General features: G+C 43.9%; 1 protein-coding gene across 2 annotated transcripts in view; it reads left to right on the forward strand.

Annotated features, from left to right (window-relative positions):
• Nucleotides 1-448: 448 nt before the first annotated feature.
• The window catches only part of BICDL1 (BICD family like cargo adaptor 1), a 77,234-nt gene continuing 58,894 nt past the window's right edge, over nucleotides 449-18,788 (forward strand). For both annotated transcript variants that reach the window (XR_009555951.1, XM_060249031.1), the window contains exons 1-2: nucleotides 449-903; nucleotides 14,136-14,351. Coding sequence is in view for 1 of the 2 variants with exons in the window: in XM_060249031.1 (XP_060105014.1) it covers nucleotides 478-903; nucleotides 14,136-14,351 (642 nt within the window). In the remaining variant the exon portion in view is untranslated. The remainder of the gene's footprint in view (nucleotides 904-14,135; nucleotides 14,352-18,788) is intronic.

Raw genomic sequence — 18,788 nt, forward strand, 5'->3', positions numbered from 1 at the left:
CGAATCAGAGCAGGCAACAAAACAGGTGTTTGCTGCCGTCAGAGGCTCTGGGCGGGGCCGGGCTCGCTTGGCTGCTGTTTGCAGCCGGCAGCGGCTTCTGCGAGCTTCCCGCGGCCGCGCGATGTTTTGCAAGCGCCTCGGCGGAGATGGGGCTCGGGGAGCAGCGCTGCAAAGCTGGGCCGGCGGCAGCAACACCACCGCCTCCTCCATCCCCACCAGCAGCTGTAAGTTCACCGTCCGCAGCCGAGCAGCGTCCCGATCGCCTTGAGAGCGCCGGGATCTGGAGGCGGCGGCGGCGGCAACAGCAACAGCGGGGCGGCTAGACAGAGTAGGCGGCGGCCCCCGCACGCACACCCAGGGCGGCGGGGCTCGGCGCGCTTCAGCTTCCGAGGAAGAGGAGGAAACGCGGCTTCCCGCTGCGGGCTCCGGGCTCCCTGCTCCGGCCGCTTGTAGCCTGGAGTGGCCCGGGGCCCGGACATGTCCGCCTTCTGCCTGGGTTTGGCAGGCCCCGTTTCAGCACCATCGGAGCTGGACAGCGCCTGCCGCATGGAGCTGCCTGGGACGCCCCCGGCGGCGGCGGCGACGGGAGCCAAGGACAACCGGTGCCCGGCTTCGGCAGCGGCAGCTCCTGCAGCTTCCTCTCCGGCCTTGGCGGGCGGCTCGGGAGACCTGGAGTTGGCGCTGGAGGAGGAGCTGGCTCTCCTGGCCGCTGCTGGGGAGCCGGTGGCGGAGCCGGAGCCGCAGGGCCCGGCGGTGCCCGAGCCGGAGTTGCTCTCCTTGATGAGGCAGAAGGAGAAGGACTTGATGCTCGCCGCCCGGCTCGGGAAAGCGCTGCTGGAGCGCAACCAGGATATGAGTCGCCAGTACGAGAAGATGCACAAGGAGCTGACAGACAAGCTGGAGGTGAGGCGCCCGGGGAGGGAGGGAACGAAAGTCGACGGCGCTGGGGCTGGAAAGAAGAGTGGCCTGGATATGACTCAGGTCTGCTAGGGCCCACAAGCCATAACTTCTAATGCCAGACCAGCAAGCAGGGCTTTGTGTGAGGCCTACTCCATTCTGGAAAGTACCATATTTCAGTACTTGTTACCATGCTAGAGAAGGCATCTGAGCATGTGCAGAAGGCCTCTGATCACTTTCCCAGCCTCCGTTTCGCTCTATTTTATAAATCTGAGATTGCCAGACATGACATTTGACTCAGCAGTAGGCATAAAGGACTACAGTGTTAGAACTTTATAACTTCCAGGTGGAATTGAGCCCTGTGTTTTCCCACTGTAGAAACTGAGAGGCGTGCACAACACTGCACATGCTCAGAATTGCTGTAATCTGGACCCATATTGTTTGCCAGGCTGACCTTTGACCTGGGAAACAGACTATGGAGCTCAAGACCTGGTGAATCTCACAGAACTGTTGTAAAAGGTGAAAAGAGGACAGGGGAGGAGTTAGCATTCAGGGTGATTTAGATCCACTGCAGGGAAATGTGATGCCTAAAAATGTGGAGCTGGAAGGATGTTCTTCTAGATCCTGAGGGAGAAGTGAAGGTAAAAACTTATATTTGTCCAATGTCCCCCTACCTATTTGCTGCTGCTGTTGCCATTATGCTTCTAGGTACCCTGTAGAATACAGGAGTTGTACGCAGCCCTCCTGGTGGGGGTTATATTCAACAGAAAATGGGCAAGACTGGGATGGAGGAGTGATCAGGGACTGGTATGTGAATAGTGCAGGTCTGGGATGGAAGAGCTGCTTAACAAAAAGGAGCAGATAAAGTGGGGTCTGCTTGGTTCAGCATTTGATGTGCAGATGGCTTTATCAAGGCCTTATCTACAGAGCTGAGAAAAGACTAGAGTGATGCACAGTCCTGCACTTCTGGCTCCCAGTAGAAAGCTTCTCTTTGTGGAAGGGATATGCAGAACTGATCAGCTTCCATATATCTGTAGTACACTATCCTGTCCCCACCCCCTAGCATTTAGTTACATGGAAATTACCATATTCAAACTGTCACTGAGTCTATAGTGCTGGAACCTGTAGACGTGTGATCCCCTCATCTTACCCAGTTAGAGACAGGTTGCTTACTGGGCTCCTCTGCCTCTTTCAAACTTCCCACAAACAGGATGAAGATTTTAAGAGATTGTGATAGGTTCATGGTCCTCCAACACTCAGTGGCTGCTGAGTTTTGAACTCTGCAACTTGAAGGCACTTTCCACCAGCAGCAAAGACCTAGTTTATTTTGAAGCCTCCATTTCTAGAGTCAGAACCCCAGGCTATCAGTAAGGGGATGCATAAAGCATTGTTTCTGGTTCCTCCTATCCCAACTCTTATAGACATCCTGCCTGGACAAAAAACCAATGTGCAAACTTACACATCTTTCAGTTAGCTCATTGTGAATGGTTATGTGGCATTGGTATCTTGCTTACGTTGGCTGTGTTGGGGAACAATGGGGTAAGCTCTTCAACTCAGCATTCCCTTCTTGAAGACTTTTAAAAAAGTTTCTTCATGGAAAATCTTAAACTTGCTGAGATTCTCTATGCCAGGGGTGGCCAATGGTAGCTCTCCAGATGTTTTTTGCCTACAACTCCCATCAGCCCCAGCCATTGGCCATGCTGGCTGGGGCTGATGGGAGTTGTAGGCAAAAAACATCTGGAGAGCTACCATTGGCCACCACTGCTCTATGCATTGGATTCATCTTCTTGGCCTACCTGTTCCCAGGGTTAGTAAACACCTATCTGAGCAAAGTTTATGATGATTAGTAAACACCACCTATCTGAGCAAAGTTTATGATGGATCAAGAGGTCTACAGATGCTTACTAAGTCTCTGTTGTGAAATTCCTGTGTTGAAAGAACTGTTTATATGATACCATCAGGATGACCTTGGGTCAGTAACTTTCTCTGTGCCTAATGCACTTCATAGTGGGGACAAAATGGAGAAGGAAGAAACTGCATGTGCCAGCCTGAGCTCCTTAAAGAAAGTTTAGAATAAAATGTGATAGCAGTACTATCAACATAGTGCCTTAGAAAGTAACGTGTGCAGAAAGGTCCCTGCCTCAAGAAGCTTACAATCTGCATTTGGGTGGTGGGATGGGGGATGGAAGCTGAATGCAAGCAGTTGCAGTTAGAAGTTTTGGTTGGGATGGCTGGGATGGAATTAAGGAAACAGCTTCACAAAAAAGGTAAGCATTGGAAAGGGTGATCCTGGAGTTCCATGACCAAAATTAATGAATGATTTAGCCTTTAAAAAACCCACAGTGAGATTTCCAATATGAATTAAGACATGACACTGATGCTGGGGGAATTAACTCTTCCTCACCCTGTGCTATTTTCCCCCCAGGTTCCCATACCAGGGGAAGTTATATTAGGGGGGAAAGACAGGCTTTGTGTTCCTGTCTTTTTGCTCCTGTCATGCCTGTCTGTTGTCCCTGTCAAATCTTCAAGCATCTGGGGAGGTGGAGACACTTTCACTGAAGAAAAGGGCATGGGGAGCCAAAGAATTACCCTCTCAGCAATCTAGCTCTGTAGCCTTGATCCATATATGGTCCCCTGTGGCTACCACTTTGAACCAAATAACATGCCTGGAATTCAGATTGTGCAACTCTAGCATCAGGTGGTGTTTGGCCTTCTGGTCAATAGTTTATCAAAGAGTAGAAAGTGGTTTGAGAGAAGTATCCTTTCTTATGATGTGTGTGCATATCTAATTTGTCCCACTCTTGCCAGTGGTAAAACAGAGGTTTGAAACTATATATTTGGCAATAAACGGCAGAACCATTTCCCAGATAACTCATACTGCATGTTGTAAAAACAATATTATACAATATTTTAAAAGAGGAATTTTTGTTTTTATTATCTGTTTTTTTGCTGAGCTCAATGTGACTGAACCTTTACAAGAGCTTGTGACATTTGTTGTAGTGGTGAAGGTAGGCTGAGGGTGAACTGCCTTAAACTCTTGGAGGAAAGTAAACTACTGACTGTTTCCAGACTATATTTCCTGAAACAAAAGTTCAGAAATTAATGTCCTTTATTCTTGAAAATTCCATCTGTCATCTCTAGTATGATATTGTATGACCTCCCCCCCCCCTTTGCATAGAAAATGACCTTAATTCTTTCCTGACTGGAAATGACTATACTAAATCTCCCAGACAAGCTTTCCCTAGCCTCCAGTCTAAGTGGTGCAGGGATTGGGACAAAACCTCTGTGTTAAAGAGTGACAAAACAGTCTATAAATTGCTTCCACTCTGACCTGCTCACTATAAATTTAGCATAGACTTTTTCATAGTGTCAGTGGAGGTCATCTCCTGTGTTAATTTTACTGTAGTTAACAGTTTTTGTAACCTGCATGAGAGCTCAGAAAACTGTGGGCTGTAATGATCTATGGTTCCTTGTGAACATATTAAGGTGGCGATATGTGGTCATTGACTTCCCTCTTTTTTCCCTCACAGTCCTTTAAAAATTGTTATCATAGCCTAGTACCTATGAGACTGAGACTGAAGCAAGAGGAAGTTCCTGGTTCAAATGTGACCTCTGCTATGAATCTGCTAGCTTGCCTTCAGTAAATCAGCATCTCTCAACTTTGACCCATCTGTAGTATGGGGATAACAAAGCTGCCATATTTTACAAGTTATTAAGAAAATACATTTGAACAGCTTGGAACACTCAAAGGAGGTGTCAAACATGCAGCCCAGGGGCCAGATCAGGCCTGCAACCAAATGGCTGTTGTTTGCTTCCTTCTCCCTCTCTTGTTTCCTTCTGCAATATAGCTTGCTTTGCCAGGCTTGTTCGATCACACAGGAGCTACAGAGCAAAGAGCTCTCCTGGGTGCAGCTGTGTTTGCCTCCCCCTTTTAATGGTATTCATATCTTCATGATCCAGTCTTTCTCAGTAGGAAAGCAATGTGAACTATTTAGATGAGAAATAACAACAAGCCAGTGAGGTGGATGAGGCTGAGGGTGTGTGTCCAGACCATGTTCACCCAGCACATTTGCTTTGTAGACTGGGGATTTTTAACCTAGCTTCCTAGATAAGTACACTGATCCTGACCGCTATACATGGCTGTCTCTCTATTCTTGCACTGCTTCATAGGAGTTGCAGTTATTTTTCTGGGAAGACTATAGTTTTGTAGACAAAAACATAGCTCTCACTCTGTGTCATGATGCCTCCACATATTCTTGACCAGCACATTAAACCATTTATGTACAAAAGCTCACAATACCCAGCCATTTTGCCTGGGTGCTAGGCTCAAAGCATTGATCATGAGATTTCTGTAAGGAATGTCAGTAAATCAGCAGTAGGTTTGCAACTTACAGATACACACCTGAACAGCATCTGAACAGCGTACTCAAGATTGCTACAGCATTGTGTCTCCAGAATTTGATGCAACAATTTGAGCAAGAGGTGTCAGTTATCAGAGACTGTTAAATAAACAAAATATTGCAAGAGTGCTAATCTTTTAAACATGTATTATTTTAAGTTTTTTTTTAAAATCTTCAACTGTGTTTGTCTGTGCCCTTTATTAAGTTTGTATCTCTACTACCTGGCATTACTTTTTATGACAGATGGCCTGGCCCTGTCAAATCCGGTCCTCATGAGTTCAACACCCCTGCTCAAAGCACGATGTAAATGGTCTTCATATCGTACTTTTTAATTAAAAGCAAATCTCCATCTTTTTACCTTCTTTTCTGTATGTTCTTGAAGATGAAGCACAGGGTTAAAGTTACTGATAATGCATATTTATTCATTCTTTTTTTAATATATCAAAATCAGGGGTGCCAAGACTCAAGCGTTTGCCTTAACTTCAGGTTTTGAGGCTCGGTCTCTGGGATGCTGGATGACGTTTCAGGACACTCAGCTTATCTGCACTTAATGACTTTATCTAGATTTCTGTACTAGTCAGCTGGTGGTAATGACTGCATATGTGAACTGGAGACAGGAATTAATATGTTGTAATTGGCTGCTCAATTCCTTTTTTTATATTCAGCACATAGTTCTTTTCCATGTTTCTGTTTTTGTTTGCAGTGAATCCTCTGTCTGTTCAAAGTAACTAAACACTTGTCACAGATACCATGTGGTACAGCTCCTAATAGTTTGTTGAAGTTCTGCCATTAGTGGTGCTGTTTCTTCTGACATCACTCTTGTCCCATGGCATCTTGGACAGTAACCTATAAGTCTTAGGGAGCTTGGGAACCTAGTAACCAACCTCTCAACAGTATACACAGAATGACAGAGCACAGAAGTCAGGTCCTCATCCTGCAGTGCATACAGTCTAGACTTGGCAAAGTGTTGTCCAGAGGTGTATGTAGTGGATATAGGGAGAGAAGTCTGGGTAGCAATTACATGTACTTGAGTTTTGTTTCAGTGATGCATTCCTAGGATGTACCTTTCTAAAATATAAAAGCCCTTTTTGATAACTGGGATGGATGACTTCCATAATACAGAAGTGTTGTGTAATTCCAAGTTATTATTATATTTGGGTACAGAAAAGGAAGCAGCCTGAATAGTCCTGGCTGGCCTGACCTCATCCAGGCTTGGAAGTTAAGCAGGGTCATCCGTGATTAGTACTTGGATGGGAGATCACCAAGGAAGACCAGGGTTGCTGTGCAGAGGAAGGCAATGACTAAGCATCTCTTGCCTTGAGAACCCATCATCCTGGAGTCCCGATGAATCACCTGTGACATGACACACACAAGTATTCCTGCTATGGGAGGGGGTTGCCTTAGGAGACTAAGGGGCAGGCCTGTTTACAGAGTCTGGTAAGGCTTTACTTTTTCTCTTTCAGGCCTGTGTTTTTTCCATGTCACCATGTGTCATCCCTGCTTGAACCATTTAGTAGCTTTGAGATGGGTGGGAAGCACTTCAGCAGCTGCTGGATGCATCTTCAGGAGTTTCTAGGAACCCACTGGAAGGGCTCCTGGGAGTCTCTGGTTAGTCACATCTTGGTTTCTGTCTTGCCTGGAAACTGGCTTCCTGAAGTTAAAATATGGGGTACAGAAAACTCTGTTGAATGTTTTGTTGTATTAGTGCCCTGCTTGAGGATTTCTTCTGAGATAATTGTACTGTTTTTCCTTTGTGGAATGGAGCCATTGAGGCTCTAATTTAAAGGGGAAGACTGGACTTTGAAAGGGAGTTTTATAACTTTTCCTCCCACAGGTAGTTTTCTCACTGATGAAAACTGACACTCCCTAAGCTACTTGTCTTTTTATCCATATTGACTCTAGTCAGTTGGCCCTCTTGGCTTGCCAAACTAGGAAATGCTGGAATTCAGGCTCTTTGCAAGAGCAGTTTCGTTTGGCAGTTTGCTTTGGTTCATGCTACAGTCTCTTCAGTACAAAATTTCTGCCTGATATAACCTTGCAATTACAATAAAATTATCTGTTGATTTTATACCCTTTGTGTAGCCTGCTCATCATGATACTTAGCACTGGGGACATCTTACAGGTATACTGGATTTTTTGCAGTACGGGGAAAAGTGGAAGGGGGGGGTGAGTTTCACTGAGAATACAGCTCATGGGAAGGGGTTGAAAAGATGGGGTTGTTGGATCTCAGGGTTTGACCCAAAGTTTCAGGAATTAGCCTTTATGTATTCCACCAGTGTTTCAATCACAGCCCCAGTTGTTGCATTCAGTTTCTTTTAAAAAGTTGGAGAAATTGTCACCAGACTACACATAGTACATAGCTCTGTCTTGAGTCTCAGAGCCAATGTCTGTCACTTCAGAGGCAATACCTTGTGGGTCGGGGGAAGAAGAACATGGCTGTACCTGGTATTTCATAGGTGGACTGCTGAGCCAAAAGCTTTTTTTTTTTTTTAAAGGCCATCTCCTTGATTGAGGGCTCCTACCTGGAGATTGTATTCTTCTTGTAGGTAAATGTTGTAGAAATATTGCAGGCCCTGTAAAGAAAACTAACCCCCAAAACATCAAATCAAACCTTGATATTATGTCAACATGTCCTGCATGCTTAAAAGGGAATATTGGTGAAATGTAAATTAAGGGTGGTTTTGAAATGTATGGACTAATTTCTGTGCTTTAGTGATTAGCTCATATCTAATTATAAGAGCATCCATAAGGTTTCTCTGTAAAGTTTCTCCTGGAAAAACATTGTAAAGAGCTTGGCAAAACTAGGATACTTATTGATTTTTTTAAAAAAAAGGAATTGTAAATAAAGGGGCCAGGACAGGTAGCAATTCGGACTCGGAGTAATGCAATTTTGCAGTTAGTAAGAAATTTCTCATTGTTATTGGTATTTCCCCTGGTATTAGAAGATTAAATGTAGAGTGTCTGATACCAGTGATAGTTTTACTTTGAAAATCTGTGCCAGACACTTACACAGTACAGTTATCTTGAATGGAGGTGCATACAATTTCTAGCTGGGATGTCATTTAAAGAAGGCAGGTGGTCGTTGTTCCCCCTTCCCTCCTGTGTTTCAGATTGCACATGATTATTCCTTTGGAGCACTTACACTCCTGTGCAAAGTCACTGGTTCAGCCCACAGAATTAACTATTGTTATTCTACCTGAAGTTGCTGAAGTGACTGCAGGTGGCTTTTTGAGTTCTATTATGTTTCAGAGAAGCCAAGAATGCTGTTTAACAGCCAGTGTTCCATCTGAGGCTGTTAATAGAATAATAATGTGAATTAATGGCCAGGCAATTTACAAAACAGAAAAAAGCACTGAGAACTTTTAGTTGTTAGTGTCAGACTTGTATGAAGTAAACAGACTGAAATGGGCTCACGTCTATCTTCAATATGTCTAATTCTCAGCTCAACCAAATATGAGGATGCTTAAATCTGCAGATTGGAATTTGAACGACAAGATAGATCTTTCTGCAAAGCAAAATCTTTATTGCTAGACTTCAATCTTTATTGCTAGGCTACCACAGTTTTGCCAACATTGGGCTTGTTTTTTATCAGTCAAAGGGAGGGTATGTGGAGGTAGGGCCCTTTCCAGGGCTTTTTTGGCCTTTGAGTGAAGGACTAAACACTGGGCAACTTGTGGCCATGCAACTTTCATGGCTTGCTGAGGTCTGGCTGTTTGCTACGTTTAATGGCAACTAATACACAAAAGTCAACATGGCATAGTGGTTAGAGTTTCAGACTAGGATTTGGGAGACCCATCTTAGAATTCCCCGTCTGACATGGAAGCTCACTGGGTGACCTTGGGTCAATCACCCACTTTCAGCCTAACCTATCTTAGTTGTTGAGGGGATGAATTGAAGGGGGGGGAGAATAATGTAAGCTGCTTTGGGTCCTCATAGCTGAAGATGGTGGCTGATAAAAGGTAAGTGACATTAGGTGGGAGGGAAAGAAGCAAGTGAGGAAAGGTGTGGATAGGGGGGCTGCCAGGAGTAGGGAAAGATGAAATTGTGTGAGTAAGCAAATAAAGGGGAAAGTGTGGTTCTTTACTGCACACCTGGCTTGCCCTGGTAGCAAACAGTGCCCAATTTTCCCAAGGAGAGGCTGCCAAGGGGGAGGGAAGGAAGAAAAGTTGAAGACAGGGGCAGATAGATTGACTGGTGGGTGGGAAGGAGAGAAGGAAGTAGAAAAGGGGAGAGGCAACAGTGGCTTTCAAGAAAAGGAAATAGGAAATAGTGGGGGAGAAGAAAAAAAAGACATTCCAACAAGAATGGTCTCCTGTCAAAAGCACAAATCCCTTTGTTTAAAAATGACAAGCATTTTATCCATGTACATAATATTGTAATGGTTAGTAAAGGTATAAAAAGTGACACAACGAATACTGTATATTTGTGCAGATTATATGCAAAGCAGGGCTTGAAATCTTGCTATTTCCCCCTTCCTCTTACTGAAATATGAACTAGCATTCCAGTTTTTGTATATGAACTCACTGTCCTAGATTAGTTAAGAGTGCGTGAAGTACAAACTTTGTCCTACAGGGAATTGTATCCTAACAAATTTAAGGCTTGTGGAACCATTGTAGGTAACAAGGCTCTTCATTTCTTATTCTGTAGGGAGAAATATCACTATAAAGATTTTGGTAGGTTTACTCCCCCCCCCCCCCCCCCCGTTACATTGGCTGTAAAATCTGCCTTTGCTATAATGGAAAGTAAAAAAATCTTCTCCTTTTTAATTATGCTTTGGCAACTTTATGCTTTTTAAACATTCAATTTCAGAAAAAAGTAGGATTGGAGTATTCCATTTCATGCTTCTTAAAGTTAGTGAAATGAAATAAGGATTTCTATCTTGTCTGTTTGAAAGAAGCAGGGAACAGAAAGAGGCTTTGGACTGTGATTCAAATGTAAAAGCCCCTTTTAATAGTTAAAAGCCAGTTACTTGTAGGAGAGAAAATTCTATACTTCATTTAATATTTAACATAGGAGTTTATTTTTTAAAAAGAGCTTGGCATTGAGTATTCATCAAATATATTGCTTTCTAGCTCTTAAAAGGAGCAGAGCCCAAGTATAATTCTTCTGGACCTGGAATGAGCGTGTATAACATGTTACATCTCAGAAAGGCCCATTCCATCCAATTCAATGTGTATAATTTAACAAGCAGCTAAAGAAAACATATACCTATATTGTTTCTGAAAAAGCATAAATAGACTGTGTCATGATAATAATCTTGCAGCTGAGGCTGGACAACCCTGAACTCTGAGCCCATGCTGAAATGTACCCATTCCTCAATGTGGTCCCTATTGGGGGAGTGGATGAAAGTATTCTAAAAGCTGTTGAATATTATAGCTAGGCTGCCCTAAAGTCCCAGAGACAGAATTCTACTGGGTGTGGGAGGGCATATTTATTAATTCCTATGTATCAGTCCCAGCAGTGTTCTCCCTAAGGTGAGCTACCTTAAAGTTTTTTAGCTTCTGGCTCACACATTTTTGTCTTAACTCAGGAAAAATGACCCCAGAGCAAACTAGTTTATGTAGTAGCTCACAACTTTAATGCCAGTAGCACGCAAAGTAGAATTTTTGCTCAAAGCTTAGAGGAAGTATTGGTCCCAACATAGTGCCTTAGTTTTAATAAGGAGCTGCTGATAAACTAATTCCTGCAGTAAATGCTCTTGTCCCCCCTAACAGGGAAAGAATGAACAACTGTTGGTGCATTTCCATCTGTGACTATCTGAACTCTAAGGTGAATAGGCTGATGAAGACAGTCCCAGGATTTTTGCTCATCAGCCTTTTCTCCCTGCATCTTTTTGGAACACAATTTTAGAGAGAGAATGCCTTGTTCATACAAGGGAAGAAGGGGCAAAAATGAGGGTGATGGTCCTCCCTCCAGTTTCTTTCCTCTCAGAATGTGTGGATACTGGGCCTTAGCATGCCTCCTTCCTAATCAGCTCTCAAGTGTGTCTGTGAGCTGAAGCCTGGCAGAATTTTGCTTTCTCTGATTTGTCATTCCCAGAGGGATTACTAAGCATATTTTGTGCCAAGGTTCAGCCATCTGCTGTCCATGCCAGGGCTCAAACCTGAAAGGTACACTGTGAAATTAGATGAAAATGTCTTTGACCAGGTACTATCCATTTCCCTCAGCAATGAATAACTATAGATAGGGGTCATTTTGTAGAAGAATAGGTGGTGGAGCTCATCCAGGAATTGTTATGCAGCTGCACATACTATTCAATGGACAAGGAGGTAGAACTCTCAGAAGGAGGAGATGCAACTCTCAGGCCTTGTTCACACAGCATGTTGAGTCCGTGTTAAAATGACCTGGTTCTGTTCCTAATATCTTTGTTCCGGATATTATCAATCAGACTTCCATACTGCAATTCGAATCACTCCGTGGTGAAACCATCTTCTGCCGTCCACATGACAGTACCATGCAGTTTTTTCCCTCCACTTTATGCTGCATTATGCACATGTGCATAGGTTAAAACATTATGTGGTTATGCAGTTATGTGCATATTGCTAAGTAGTAAAAAAAAATGGTGACCGTAAACCAGATGTCTGAGGCTCCTTTTGCTCCCGGACAGCCTTCAGACATCTGGAAGTTGGTCGAGAACTATCCAGATGGGGAAACTATGAGGTGAAACCAGAGAACTCAAAAAACACCGCAAAAGAGCAGGTAACAAGATACTCCAGTTCTGAGAAGGATTGGAGGGGGGTGGGCTACTACGAGTTAATACCAGTAGGCAGATGTTGCTGTCTGATCAGCCACTTTTAATCCAGTATGAAACAACAGTGACAACTGATTATACTGTGCATCTGAACAGCCCTCAGAAAGGTTCAGGAGCTGTGCTCCTGTGAGCTCCCACTGAATCCGAGGCCTGACTGTAGCTAATCCTAACACATCAGGGTTTAGGGGGAAAGGCTGGCAAATCAGAGGATGGTGTGTCCAGATTAATCTATTTTTTTTTTAGAGAAATAAAAATTAAGTGTCCAGGGGGCATCTGCCCTGAGGAAGCTACACACTGTATTTTGACACTGGGCAAGACAGAGAAGAAATGAAAAGGGATGGAGAAGCAAAAAGTAACAAGGGGTGAGGGTGAGACATTTTGAGGAGTGGTCTGAAAGAAAAGAAAGAGGCCCCATGTGAACATTCAGATAAGAAGCTGCAGGTAGTGAGGGAGTGTTGGTGGAGCAGTTGATGGGTGCCAGAGACTTTCAGATAGTTCAGCATGACAGAGAACAGCAGGAGTTTTCTTGTGGTTTGGAATAAATCTGGCCGAGCTATTGCCTTTTTCTGCCTTGCTCCCATATAATCTCACCACAGTTCTTCATTCTGAAAATATTAGAAGCCAGCTAATCAACATATCCAGAACCATCCTTTTTGAGATTATATGTAGGTGGGTAGATCACAGTGTTTAATGTCCCTCTATATCTAAAATACCTTGCATATAGAAAACGTGCACATCAGGAAAAAGCCTAGGCTGTAGATGTTCTCTTTGACATGTTTGTTTTATTGCTTTTGTTTTTCCTGCATTTTGATGTTGGCTTGGAAGTGGTGCGATGTCTGTAGTGTTTTGGGGAGTAATATAGTTGTAGAAGAGCTGTACCACATAATTCTTCTAAAGGTATAGCTTCTCTCCAGATTAAGGAACCAAGTATAGTCTTGTATCAAAGGGAAATGAAAGCTTTAAAGACCCACTTGCATGACACAATGAACATTTCAAAACTAAATAAAGTTCTGGCTTTGAAAGGCATCCATCAGAAGGAGGTGTTAGAATGTACACCAGGATAGAACTAGACTAATGCAAAAATATGACTGGATGAGGTCACTTATGCTGCTTTCTGTTGATTGTTTCTTCTTAAAACAAACCAGCAAAACTTCTGATTGTTTATCTTTATGTTGATTGTTTCTTCTTAAAACAAACCAGCAAAACTTCTGATTGTTTATCTGCAGAACAGAACCTGATGCTTACTGGAACAGTCTGTCAATCAATATATCTAATTCTCAATGTGGCCAGATCTGTGAATACTTAAATCCAGAGACAGGAGCCATGAACAGACAAGATAGATCTTTCTACAAACCTGAGAAAAGCCCCAGGTTTACAGAAAAATCTGAAATCTAAAACCAAAGCACTGTGAGTTAAAAAAAATACACCAAATAATATAAGTAGCATCTGTAGCTTTAAGAAACAAATGCTGTCTAAGGGTGTTGTTGCCAGGCAACCACAGCAGTATTTCCAGCCTTCAAGCTTGATTTCTGTCAGTAGAAAGCAGTGGTAGAGGGCAGGGCCATTTCCAAGGCTGCTTTGACTTTTTGAGGGAGGACTCTTTGGGGCAAGTCCATTTACAGCTACTGTGTGACTTGATACCACACAACTTGCATGACTCAGCCAGTACTGGCTGTTTGCTACTGTTCAACAGCAGTCACCCAACAAAGGCTAGTGTGATGTAGTGGTTAGAGTTTCAGGCTGAGATCTGGTTCAAATATGCACTGTGCCATGGAAGCTTGCTGGGTGACCTTAGGGAGCCTAGTATATATCACAGTCGTAGATGTGAAGATAAAATGGAGCAGAGGATAATGATGTAAGTTGCTTCAGGTCCGCATTCTGCTGAAAGGCAAGGCATAAATGAAGTAAATAAATATAGATGAAGACAAAAGACAGGTAGGGGACAAAAGGTAGGTTGGTTGGTGAATGAGAAGAGGGTTGCCAGGAAGAAGGTAACAGTTTTGGAAGGCTGTTGGAAGATGCTTACTAGCTCAAAGGGAAATGGGACAATGGCATTAAACTCTTTATTTTGTGTGTGTGTTATGCAGCACCTGGAACAAGAGAAACATGAATTAAGACGACGGTTTGAGAACAAAGAAGGGGAATGGGAAGGAAGGGTATCGGAGCTGGAGAGTGATGTTAAACAGCTGCAGGATGAACTGGAGAAACAACAGGTCCACTTACGGGAAGCAGATCGAGAGAAGACTCGGGCGGTCCAGGAACTATCTGAACAGAACCAAAGACTCTTGGATCAACTCAGCAGGGTGAGTCTAATGATAGCTGAGGAGGAAAACAAAGATTAATGATCTTGCTGCTTTCTTTGTAATCATTTAATTTGATGCTACTTTTTATGCTTCAGTGCAATATTCAACAAGGACTAACAAAGCAGGAGAAAGCAATTATCCCAATTGCCCCATACTTATTTTATTTATTTAGGTAATTTTTATGCCACATTTCCTAGGTTTACAAAATTACATAATACAGAACACACATTAAAAGTTATAAATCAGAACCCTGCTTTTAAAAACTCCAGCCAGAGAATTACAAAAACAAATAACTGAGCAGTTTAAAGTGAATTTAACAATTTTCAGACTAAAAACACACTAATAACATGATTTTAAAAGATCAACACCTTAATTAAAAACCTAGATAAACAGAAACACTTTGGCCTGGCATCTAAATGAAAAGAGGGTAGGCACCAGCTAAGCCTCAAGACGAAGGGCATTCCACAGATAAGGTGACTATGGGAAAAAGCCTTATCACTGCCTGCCACTTCTGGGGGTTGTGGGGGATGGAGAACAGGGCTTGTGAGACAGATCTTAACTGGTGTGCTTGAGGTAAGGTTGCCAGTTCTGGGCTGGGAAATTCCTGGAGCTGGCAGGGGGGAGGAACTTCGGGAGGGCAGGGCTTGGGGTGAGGAAGGACTTCAGCAGGGTATAATGCCCTGGCATTCCAAAGTAATTTCTCCTGGGAAACTGTCACCTGGAGAGCAGTTATAATCCCAGGAAATCTCCAGCTGTTATCTGGAGGTTGGCAGCCATAGACAGAAGTTATGGGAGGGAACAGTTTTTCAAGTTCCCTGGTCCCATGGTGATTAGGGCTTTAAAGGTAAGACCCAGCACTTTGAATTGTACCCAGTAACAAATGGACAAGTGAATGCAATTGAACATGGAATGCATTATCGTGATTGCTCGCTGGTGGTGTTGGCAGTGAAGCAGGTTCATATTTTGTCTTCTTTTTGCCCCAAAAATGTCTTTTTGGCATTTTCTTTCCTTTCAACATGATGGAGAATTTCTTGGGGTTGGGGATGGGATGTTGTCTGTGAGCCAACAGGAAGACCTCCCATCTATATGGCCTACTTTGAAAAAGTTTGAAAAAGTTACTAGTCTGAAGACAGCCATGGGCTGGAGCAGTCATTTGTGCCTGGGGGGGAGTGAGGGTGGGGAGGAAGCAAGGATGTCTCTGGGCAAATGGGCCAAGCTTTATTGTAAGCCAGGTAGTTATCAAGTGGCTTCCTGCAGCCTACCTCGGCTGGCCCATTGCTGGGGGAGAAGTTTGAAAAGGAAGTGGCTGAAGGTCATGTCCCATTCAGAAATTCTCTCTTGGTGACAATCCGCCCTCCTTTCCTATTCTTTCAAATGTTATTTTGCCCAGGGCTTTGATTGACTCTGAGACCAGGAAGGGGGCGGGGTTACCTTTCCCAAATATATACCAAGTAAAGATCATAACCATCACAACTGCTGCTGGCAATGAGGGAACATAGTGAAGGTTATGGGGAACATAGTGAAGGTTATGCAGGGTGGGCTCTCTGCTTGACCAAAGGAGAGTCCCCTTAAGGGGCTCTGAGGGAGAGGGTACAGGACAGCCAATCTTGAAGCTGATGTATTGACCAAACCCCCAGGAAGATGGTGGTGGTGGCTAGAAATAGTGGTTCCCACTGCTTCCACTTCTAACACCAGGCCTTTGGCCCTTGGGTATCCCAACAGGCAGGTTGGGGAGGGTGTTGATGGCCATTGGGTGGTCAGCCATATCCGTCATTCCCCACTTATGCTGCATCAAGATCTGAGGAGCCTGTAGTAAATAACGTTCTGGCCTGCTTCCTCCCATCACAGTATGTCTCTGTCATCCTTCTCTCCTTCTCCCCCATGGGCTGGTCCCCACTCCTGGCACAACAAACAGCCTGTGCTGGTTTTAACTTGAAAAGTTCAGCTTTCCCTGTAGTTTGTGTTGTTTGCTGAAGGGCACTGCAGGTGGCTGAGCAAAATCTGGTCCCCTGCTTTGAGGAGATTTGAAAATGGAGAAAAACAGTGTGCAGTAAGAACTTCAAAACATTCTGCATCTGCGCCAAGACAAATACTGCCATGCCATTCAAAATGTCTTTCTTGCTTTATTGTGTAACCTTCTCATGCAGTCAGCAGGACATTGTCCCTTGGCAAGTTTGTCTCATTTTGACTGTGGTGTTCTTTCTTTAGCAAATCAGAAAAAGCCAGGTTTGTCAGGTACAAAGCATAGGACCTTAAAGTTGCTGAGAGTTGCTCTTTCGCAGGGACAGTATGCCATCCCTAGACAAAAAAAAAAAAGAACCAATCACTTTTCTAGGAGCTGTACTTATGGTCAAGAGAACGACAGAGATTTTATTGTATGCTTATTGTACGCTTCACTGCAGTAGGAACCTTGGCATGGCTATATATGTCCTGTGATTCTGCAGAATGCACAGTGTAATATTGCATATGGAGTTGTCTTCTGAGAATTTCAGCTTTTAAAAAAATCCAGGTTCGTAGCCCACAGAGGCTAGAAGAGTATTTCCAGTGGACGGCTTCAAAATCTTGTGCAGCAATTTGCCCTACAACACTTGCCTAACAAAACTATAATTATATTGGTACACATTTAAACTCCTTCTCATGACTACCAAGAATTAAGTAAAATGAATGCAAAACTCATACAGTTGGGTAAATATGTTAAGTTTGCTTATTTAAGGCAAATTGCAGAATCAAGTTTTGCAAGGTAGAATTTTGAGTGGGGGAGGGTATTTTTATATACTGACCCCTACTGGGGGCCTGGAGAATATTCAGAGAGGTGGCTGAATAAAGCCTGTCCCTGTCCTGCTGTCTGCTGGAATTCCAAGGTCTCCCATCCAAGTATTTGCCAAAGTCTAGCCTGTTAAGCTTCCAAGATCTGACAAGATTGGGCTTGCCTGGGCTATCCAGGTCAGGGCTCTTGGGTGTTTTTTATGTTAACTTTTTAAAAAATGAAACCGCCATCTCTATGAATTGTAGAATAGTCTGACAGTCATTACATGTCCCTAGATAAGTTTCTTAGAAAATAAGCTTATTAGACACCCACTGTTTGCTTTTATGGCCCACTGAAGTGTCTATAGTGTCCCATCTTTAACATATAAAGTAGATGGGAGGAGCAGGGCTTGTAGTGCTTTTTGGTTCCTTGCAGACTTTGACCAACCTAGCCTGGGTCTAAAATCCCAGCTAGGCTTCTGATTGAGAAAACATTCTTGAAAGTATTCACTCCCAAGAGATAACTGCTAGTGGCCTTCAAGTGCAAATTAACAACACCTGCAGACGTTGGTACTGGACCCTCCCTAACAGCTTCCAATTAAGAGATTCCTTACAGCTGAGCATAAGCATCTAGCTTGGGAACTCAAGGACATGGCTAGCACATGACTTGGGGGTTGCCCAGGCAACAAGGTGGAAGATTTCATCATTTGCTAGGCTCTGATTGGCTCCTTGGGCCTGGAGACAACCAGACCCTATTCTTATGAGTAAAATATGTTTTGTCTAGAGCAGGGGTGTTGAACCCATCTGTTATGAGGGCTGGATCTGATATAAATGAGACCTTGTTGGACTGGGCCATGTCAGGTTGGGCTGTGCCATGTCAGGCCAGGCCATGTGTATGATTAGGTAGCAGAGATATAAACTTTATAAAGGACACAGACAAACAAAATTGATTTTTTAAAAAAACAAAGCTTAAAACATGCTTAAAATGTTAGTACTTGTTGGTATTAAAGGTGCTTCTTTGTATCTCTCCCATGGGATCCAAGGAACTGGGCAAAGGAACTCTGGCTCTTTCCTTCCTTTCTTCCTTCCCCAGGAGGCCAGGAGGGGGAAGGAAGAGAGGCTTGGCTCAGTAGCTCTGCTGTGCGATTGAGAGAGCCTGGAAAAACAAGCTCTGTCTGCCCTTCTTCCTCCCCAAGGAAGGAGCCTCAGCCAACTTTTTTTTTTGCTCTGTAGCTCCTGTGCAATTGAGCAAGCCTTGCAAAGCAAGCTGTTATGCAGATAGGCTTGCCAATCCCCAGGTCCCAGTGGGGATTCTCCCACTTTCCCAGGCTCTTTCCCACCCCCAATCAGCTGCCTGGTGGGGGGGGGGGAAAGCCCGCCCCCACAGCCACCATGTGACCTTCCATCTCTGGAGGCTTCAGTCTCCGATTAAAAGGCTTCCTCTTGGGATGGTGTGTCTGTGTTACTTTGAAGAAGTTGGCAGCAACACGTGAATAGAGATGCCAGTCCCTCGCTGCAGAGTCGCCAGAAACAGGGGGTTGGGGGAGGGAAATGTCTGCTGGGCACGTCATTATTCCCTATGTGGAGATCGATTCTCTTAGGGTATAATAGGGAATTGATCTGGAGGTATCGGGGGCTCTGTGGGGTCTGTTTTTTTGAGGTAAAGGCACCAAATTTTCAGTATAGCATCTG

This window comes from Heteronotia binoei, chromosome 11 (genome assembly GCF_032191835.1).
Source record: "Heteronotia binoei isolate CCM8104 ecotype False Entrance Well chromosome 11, APGP_CSIRO_Hbin_v1, whole genome shotgun sequence".
NCBI lineage: Eukaryota > Metazoa > Chordata > Lepidosauria > Squamata > Gekkonidae > Heteronotia > Heteronotia binoei.